General features: G+C 38.6%; 1 protein-coding gene across 10 annotated transcripts in view; it reads right to left on the bottom strand.

The window, feature by feature from the left end:
* Window positions 1-270: 270 nt before the first annotated feature.
* JADE3 (jade family PHD finger 3) overlaps window positions 271-9061 on the bottom strand; it is a 105832-nt gene continuing 97041 nt past the window's right edge. For all 10 annotated transcript variants that reach the window (XM_043537713.1, XM_037899011.2, XM_037899041.2 and 7 more), the window contains 4 exons: window positions 8105-8221; window positions 6268-6741; window positions 4698-4815; window positions 271-3633 (listed from right to left, as the gene is read on the bottom strand). In XM_043537713.1, the coding sequence (XP_043393648.1) occupies window positions 2735-3633; window positions 4698-4815; window positions 6268-6741; window positions 8105-8221 (1608 nt within the window). In that variant the 3' untranslated portion in view covers window positions 271-2734. The remainder of the gene's footprint in view (window positions 3634-4697; window positions 4816-6267; window positions 6742-8104; window positions 8222-9061) is intronic.

Genomic DNA, 9061 nt, shown 5'->3' with positions numbered 1-9061 from the left:
AAAAAACAGAAAAGTTAACTGTTTACCAGATAAGCCTGGATGAGGTCAGTTTCCAAAGTATCCTGTCCAATCACCATCTTTGGAGTTTCTTTTTCAGGAGGTTGTGCGGGAAACAGTTTTGCTAAAGCACCAACTCATTAAAATGCTTCTGAGTATGCAAAAATATTAATTTGCACTTGACAAGTATGGAATCACTTTTGGTAAATTGATTGGTTTAGCAACATACCCACACAAAGGATAAAGCCCTGAATAAATCACAACAAATAAAAATACTGTTAGCAGTTTCATAATTTAATGAAAAAGTACTTGTAAAAAGGGGACATCTGTAAAAGACTGATTCCATCTTGGAAAATTGTGTGTGTGTGCGCGTGTGTGTATATATAAAAACAAAATGCAAAACACAAAATTAACAAATAAGGTTAAGAGGTAATACTTCAAACAGTTAGCCACCAAACACACAATAAAAACTAGCAAGTACACTTTGGGGACTATATTTAAGAACTACAAAACCAAGGGCTCCTTCATGTATCTATTAAAATCATGTAAAAATAGCAAAACTATTGCCCCCACTGGAAAGAGTTACATCCCCAATGAAGCAAAAATCTGAATTTTTGCTGAAGCACCATTTCCCTCCCCTCATCTTTTTCATATGCTGCTGGACATGAAACATGACTGCTCTGCTGGCCTCCAAGATAAATGTTCCCAAGATAAGCTGCACATAATTTTGTGGCCAGAAAAAGGATTAATAATAAATATTGAAGGAGAACTAAGAATCAGAGCTAGAATACAAATGTGTGGATATTTGTTTACTCATTCTGAATGACCCATGGCTTAGGAACAAAAAGTACTTCCCATTAAAATAAAATATATGGAAACCTAAAAATGCTACTGCATATTTACACCAAAAGAAAATTTGAAAATACATCTCTAGAAAGACAAATTACACAAATATACAGAAAATCAAGACAAGAAAGAAAATTAAGGGTTCATGAAACAAAGAGCACAGAACTGCAAAGTTTATTTTGTATTTCCCTACTGAAGTGTTGTCTAGCCCCTGACCAGTAACTATTGTGAGGAAAATTTCCAAGTTAAATCATCTAAAGTATTTTGTTGTACTTTCCCAAACTAAGAGCAAATAAAATAAAATAAATTAAGGCTTTTAAGAAAATCAAGCTGTCATTTGTATCCTGCTAAACGTCTTTATATTGGGAGTTTAACATTTTCTTTTTGAATGAAATTCATCCCAAGCAAAGGAGGCTATAATGCAAGGCTCTCTGCAATGCCTATGCTCCATTTCAGCCCTTGATGCGGGACAGTGGACTTTGCCCATTTCATCAGTCACACGACAGAATTACTCTTGGTTAACAGAACTTACTTTTTTTTTTTTATTTAAACAAAACAAATCACATGCTGTAAAGAAGAAAATGGGACTTTTTGCTGAGGTTGGGTGAAAGTTAGCATATTAGCATTTGCAACTTTTAAAACTTGTGCAAAGCACTTTTAGTTTGGGAAACAGAAACTAAGTAGAGGTGGCTAAGCAGCTTAACGTAGTCATAGGTCTTACATATGTTTCCAGATTTATCTAGCAATAAAAACGTGCTTCAAATAATGACTGGCTAAATTTTTTCAAACCTATGTTCCTAAAGTTAAGCTCCTAAACCCCCTATTTAGTCACCTAGGCTTGGAAATTTTAGCCCATAGAAAAAAGGTCAGACAAAATGATTTTTAGTTCAAGCTTATTTTTTAACATACCAGGTATAAATGCCTCCAGATGTGAAACCTCAAGTTTCAAGAGGAACCTGGCATCATCGGTGATTGCCTAAAATTTAAGTGTCAAATCGCATTTTTCTTTGAAGTAGTACATCTACTTTTGTAAACACTATCCACAAATTTAGTCATCTTTACTTGTTAGCTGGGTAAAATATTTACAAGTGCATCCCACAACAAGCAACTATGTACAAAGATAAAAAAAACTGAAGTACTAGAAGTTGAATATTTACAAAATAAAGTGAATTACTGTCAAGAGAAACACAGCCTTTAGCCAGAGCAAAGTATGGGGGCACATCTAGAGGTCAGTGAGTTTGGCAGCATTTGTGATGCTTGCTTCTACACGGCAGAGAGGAGTTACAAGCATCACTGGAGTTCTAACCTTTCTGCAGAACAGGATCCCCATTTAGTAGTCACTTAGACCACAATCCAACAGAGAATTTAAACATGTGCTTTAAATTTAAAGTGTGTGAGTACTCCCACTGGAGTCAATGGAACTATTCATGTGCTTAAAGTTTTAAGCACATGCTTAAGTTTTTGCTGATCAGGGTCATATTCCAGGTGCAACAGGAATGCAGTTTTAGTGTCTGCATTAATCTTCTACAGCATGTTACAGAGCAATGCAAGGACTCCTTTAACACCTGGTCCAGCAGCACAAAATTGACATTTTTAACAATGCCTTACACAAAAGCAGGTAAAAAGGAAGCAGCTCCTGGAGTTATGCAAAGATTAACAGCTCCATACTCTCCCAGATGTTAACCTGTAATAAAGCATATTGATTTCTACACAACCTTGACTATCCCTTTCAAATCGCAAGCCAATTCACTACTGAAAACTACTCTCTTCTTTTTCACTGCATTTCTTCCTAATGTAAATCCTACACTGTTTTCTGAAACCCTCTGATGCCTAGGTTTGCGCCAATACACTGGATTATGCAAAGGCTGAGTTACCCCTTAGGGGTTTATAATCACCTTTGTACTGAACTGTGAGAAATTATATTTTTTTTGTTTCTATTGTGACAATCTCTACCAAAGTCTTTACTTTGGCTTTCTCTCTCTGAGCTGCTTCTCCTTAATCTGACTTGTTCTTTATTCTCATCACTTTCAGCTTCAGAGTCACTTAGCTCCAAATCAGGGCAATACCCATCATTATCCTGGTATGGAGCTCCTCCTGTCTGGAATTCAAGAGTCTGCTTGCTCCACAAACGTTCTTTTGTTGAAAGCCTCCTTGTTGGCTTTTCACAGCACCTCAGATCTTCTGTGGTCCTCACCAAACTGTTGGTAGCCTCTTTAAAGGACCTGCTAAAATGTTCTATTGTAGATTTTCTAAAATTGCTTTGACTAGCCAAATGAGCAGTGAGCACAGATTCTTGTTCATATGGTGTCTGGCTGGACCTGTCTCTCTGAGTTACATCTCCAGCCCTGCCCATTAAGCCATTGGATTTCTTAAGTCTTGAGTTCTCTTGCTGCATTTTTCCATTCCCAATGGAAGACTGTCCATGCAATGCAGCTTGAAGTGCTAATGGTTTACCAGATGACTGCCCACGATGAAACTCTGGTGACTGTGCAGGTCCAGAATCTTTTGTTTCATTCCTAGTCTTGCCAATCCCTACCAATAACCCATTACTTCGGTTGTCATGCGGATACCTAGAGTATGATTTTGCTTTAATTTCAAATGACTCCTTTGACATCTGCACGTTCCTTTTGTTGTAAACGGTGATGTTGTCAGGAGAAAGGGGTCTGTTGCCAGGTTTCATCGAGTTATTTTTGCAGTCACCCAGCGCCGATTTGGGCATTTTTAATTTCAAGGTGATTCTGGGAGGTGGGTAGAACAGTGTGTTCTCTAGTGCACTTGTCAGTGAATGGCCTGAGAGAGAAAACAGAAAAGATGTATTTAAAAGGTGGTAAGACTTTCCTTAAACTTAGTTAATAGTTTTCCTGCCTATAAAGAGCGCGCACACATTAAGGAGCATTTTTAATTAGTCTAACAATTACTACTGAGGTGCATTTAGGATGTTAAGGAGAAGCTGTTAACTAAAAATTAAATTGTTCCAAAGCACCAAACAGAACTTATGGAAGCATTTTAATATTTCTATTCTGTAAGGTCAGTTTTTTCTTCAAATTTATAGTATAAAGCTAGGTATGCTTTAAAACGTTTTTCACCCAATATATTACAGACTGTATTATATAAACGCACAGCCCCTGCATTCAGTTAAAAATAATCATATAGAGTACATATTCTTCCTCATTCCAGAAGCTTCAATCATTGTTTCATGACGTTCACTAGAAAAAGCAAGGCACACAGTTGTTTTGGGAACATTAGCGTTCCAGGGCAGCTACTATCCATTTTTAACTTCATAAAACATTATGTGGGGTGGACAAAAATGACAAATTGCAAACTGAGAAACTCGTTTGAAACATTCATGACCTATGAAAGGAGACATGAGAATAGTGTGAATTTCTGTCAATCATTCTCCCCATCTCTGTCTGAAGGTAATAATTAACAGTAAGTGAGCAATTTTCCTTCAACTGGGGAGCGACCAATAGACGTGTGCAATATATAGCCACTGTGGGGAAAATGGGAGTATAGAACAGTAACCCAAAGAGAAAATCCCACAACCTGCCTGATGCAGATACCAGTAATACAGCTGTGGTGCCTAGATGCTACAGTGATTGGTATTCCATCCTATCCTAGATATTTATGGGGTGCCATATACAGATGAGATACCAAAGTATGACTCTAGAGAAGATGAAAATGCTCTGCATGTGCCACTAATTAGGAAAGCTGGCAAGGAGAGTGCATACTCACAAGAGCCCATTAAAAACACAGGTTCACAGTGTTTAAAATGCCAACAGTGACCTGGGGCAGACATACCCAGAGTCAGAATCTTTAGCCGATACAATTACTGGTATTTTGTATGTATAGATTACCTGCTGCAATTTCCTGATTAATGAGCTGGACTTGCAAATTGAAGACTTGTTCGTGTACTTTACTGTGGGACAGTTTCAGTTTCTCTCTTCTGCTCACCATGTAGCAGAGATTCCGTACCTACAGATTAAAAAAAAGAAAATTCTAGAATTTTCTTAAAAAGTGGTCAAGAATGTTACATTAACATTTGAATTCTCGAACAAAGCATCTTCACACATGTAAAGAAAGCCCTATAATCAAAAAGCTCCATGGTGAATTTCATAGAATCATATGCAACTATAAGCCAAGTATTTTCAATTGCAAGGATTTTTTTTTTAAATCATTAAAGATGCTAAAAGCGATCTGCAAAGCAGTTGGTCAAAGTCCCATCTATATAAGCAACAAGTGAACAAATAAGTAGGTTAAAAGAAGAGCCATCAAGCAGATTTTAGAACTCACTTCCCGCCCTCCTTTCTTAAACCCCACACCACATAGCCCATTCAGATCACCAGCTGCTACTCTGGTACATTACTCCCACTAGTACTGCAATTGTGTGGGACCAGCCTGCAGGAAGGCTAAGTGTTTTTTTTTTTTTTTTTAAATACAGCCATATTGTGTTTTTCTGAAGCTACTGCAATTTTATAAAGTAATACATTTTACAAAAACATACAATAGTTTGTTTTTCTTAACAGCACACTTTTCATATTAGAAAACCATAATGACATGGGGACTTCATGAATCTTAAATAAGATTCAAGTTAAGGTCCCCCAGTCAGTCTGGCTATTGGCCGCTTAGCTCTCATATTGCTGAAATTTGACACAGTGACTTACAGGTCACCTTTAAAATGAGGCTCTCAATTCCCACACAATTTTGCCAGTTTTGAAAGGCTTTCAGAATTAGTCCTTTTGGATGATCGCTTTAATAGGTTTTTTTTTTTTTTTTTGAGGGGGGGGGGGGGGGGTTTAAGACTATTCCAGGGGTTATAGCCCTCTACTTTCACTCACTCGTTTACGTTAATAGCAATATTTCCACCCACTATAATGGTAGCAGAATCAGGTGCTAAATCTCTTGATGAAATGTCAAAAATGTTGTGACACACAAACAGCCTATGTTTTGTTGAACAATATTTGCTGAGTGTTCCCCATGACACACAATTAGACCTGTTCGAAAATCAGAATTTGTCCTATAAGAAATTCCAACATTTGTTTTAACCCCAAAATGAGACAAAAAGTTGAAATATTCCACAAAAATTGTCAGTAAGTTCAGAAAATTTTGTCCTCATTTCAGACATTTCAAAATATCACCACATTAAAAAAAAATTCATTTTGAATAATTTTCCTGTAAAAAAATAAAATTGTAAACTTGTGCCGAAATCAACACCACAATTGTTTCTGGCAGAAGTTTACACATTAGTTCTCGGACTCTGACGTCAAGGGACTTTTCAGACAAAGTTGGACGTAATACACTTCTGATTTCATCATAAGAAAATTGAAAAAAGCATTTACAAGAAATTTTAAGCACAGCATTTAAGGCAAGAACCTCGCTCACCTATAGATATGTAGTCAAAAAAACCTTTACCATCCAAACTCTTACCCTTTCTAGATCCTGCCTCAAATGCATGAACATCCTCATGCGGGTATGAATGCTGTCTTCTTTTGGCTGCACCAAGCCATTTTCTTCATCCTCCTTGGGAGGAAACAATGGTTTGTTAAGGTTACTTTTCCGCTTTAATTTCCAGTAATTATAAATGAAGTCCACAGCAATTTTAGGAAGGCCCAGTTCTGCTGCAACATCTTCCACTTTAACTAACGAGTAGAACTCCTCCTCCAGCTCTCTCAGTTTCTGAGCACGCAAACTAGTTTTCTCACTCTCTGTTTGCTTCTGGTCTGCCATGCTCTTGGGGTTCTCCTCAACGTCAGGCACCGAATTCTGCTTGTTTTTGCTATGCTTTAGGCAGTACGACTTGAACTTGACCTCATCCCCATCGTCCAAAATGGCCTTCATCTCTAGGCTATGCTCAAAGGCACAGGTGACATGAAAGGCAGTGATGCAGCTTTTCACAGAGCACTATGAGTGAAACACTAGAGTCAGCCAATAGTAGCAACAAAAGGAGAAAAAGGACCAAGGAATGCTTAAGTTATATAAAACCCACCCCTTTAAATACACTTTTCCATGTTATACTTAAAAATTTAATGAGCCTTAAGTACTCCTCAGCTGAGAAACAATGTTAAGTTTCATCCCAAAGCAAGTCAATTCTTCCACATTAAAATCCCATAAAAATAAGTGTTATAATAGAAACTGTAATTTAATCTTAAGTAGGGAAATTCAAACATATAAATATTTAGTACATCTGACAAAACCAAATTTAAGCGGAACTGGGTTATCCGGCTAACAGTTCCAGTATTTTCTTCCTCTGATTTCACAGAACCTATAATTACATCCTGTTTCAAAAGGAATGTAAATTTAGAACTTATTTTTTTCTGTGAGTAAGATGTTAAATTGAAGACACTTCTGTCCATCTCTGGCAATTGTCCACTTGGTAGTTAAACATCTCATAGCTTTATTCAAAGGCAGTTCTTTGTCTTGACCAGGACACTAGCTCAGGAGTTCCCAATTTTTTTTTTTTTTTCTGAGCCCACTTCAGAGATTCAGGTCCCTGCATACACCTCTCCCTCCACCCCTTTCTAAGAGACAGGGCAGGAAGGTGTGCCTGACACCCAGGAGGCCAAGGGCAGGAGGTGCCTTTCTCGCTCCTTCCCACACAAGGGAATTGAACAGGGCCACGCTGAAGGGCTAGGGTCAGCCAGGGACTGGAAGGTTGCATCTGGTGAGTACTGACCCAACCCCCTCCTGAGCCTGTGAGCCCTTCAGTGTGGCCCCATACACTTCCCTGCACAGGCTCTGTATGGCAGGGGAAGCAGACAGGGCTCTGTGTCCCCAGGCCTCACTGAAGGGCTGATGGGTTCAGAAGGGGGAGGGTCAGTACTCACCAGGTGCACCCCTCTGGTCCCCTGCCAGCCTCCTCGGCAGAGGAGGGTAACTGCCGGTTGGTGGCTCCTGCAGCAGTGAAAGACCAGGAGGGACAGGGAGACTGGTCCCAGTAGCTGAGAAAGCCCGCACAGAGCCCCTTCCCCTTCCTCTAACAGACAGAGCCCCCTGCTGATCTCGGCCCAGTCAGGTCCACATGCCCTCACCCCCTGATAATCTCATCTCTCCCCCTCACACACACTTTGAAAATCTCTGCTCTAGCTCAAAAGTTTCCAAATGTCCAAGACTGTTTAATGAGCTATTGCTAAGAGCATGGCAGGTGCCACGTTTGCAAACAGTCACTGCCATTATGAAGCATTAGGAACGTGAAAAATGCTATTTAAATCCAAATTCTGTTTTTCATGCTCAGATTGACAGAAGTCATTGCAGAACTGGTACATACCTGAATGCAAGCACCGGTTTTAAGTTTGCATAAGCTACAGACTAAAGCCCATCGACTTGGCGGAATGTGAGACACTTTTGTGATTGGTTCCATCCTTTCTGGGCAAGCAATGCTAACCTGCAAACAACAATAGTGCAGGAAGCATTTATCAGGACAGTTTAAAAAAAATAAAATCAATCTACTTTTTAGTACATTAGTAAGAAAACAAATACCTCCAGTAAAATCAAACTACATTGCTACAGCATCTGGTAAACTGGCAAAGAAATGTGAGAAGCAGTGATGGAAAGCGGGGGCTTGAAGGAGTTTGAGGCTTGGGACCCTGCAGAGTCCAGCAGGTAGGAATGCACACAGAGCTTAGCCTGTATATAACTTAGCGTATAGTTTCCACGATATGCTATGCATCCGATGAAGTGAGCTGTAGCTCACGAAAGCTCATGCTCAAATAAACTGGTTAGTCTCTAAGGTGCCACAAGTACTCCTTTTCTTTTTAGAGCTTAGCCTATGGTTCAATATTAATCTTGATCCATCTTTCCACCACCACAATTTTTGGATCATTCCAGTCTCATTACAATTATGTAAATCTATATTCCTTCACATTAATGAAATTCCTGATTTATAATCCATCTCCTTACATAGATTTCTGACTGTAAAGCCCGTTTTATAAATGCTCTAATCTTCTTTCATTGAGAGATTTAGGATACTTCGAAAGATAAAACATTGTTACACTCACTGAATTTGTAAGGCTACTTTAGCAGTGATTAAATTCTTTTTAACCAAGATAATAATGTAATTTTCTGAGAATTTCTGTAACTGGAAATTAAAAATTACTGTCCAGTGATCTGAAAACACACTTTGCACATACTGCATTAATTTAAATGATGTTCTCATTTCAGAACAATCACTGTCACTATGCAACGTTGTGAAACCAGGTAAAGTACACAGCAACTGTTAAAAATA

The sequence above is a fragment of the Chelonia mydas genome, chromosome 1, assembly GCF_015237465.2.
Source record: "Chelonia mydas isolate rCheMyd1 chromosome 1, rCheMyd1.pri.v2, whole genome shotgun sequence".
Taxonomy (NCBI): Eukaryota; Metazoa; Chordata; order Testudines; family Cheloniidae; genus Chelonia; species Chelonia mydas.
Note: the sequence above shows the minus strand (reverse complement) of the source record. Positions and strands in the feature narration are given on the sequence as shown.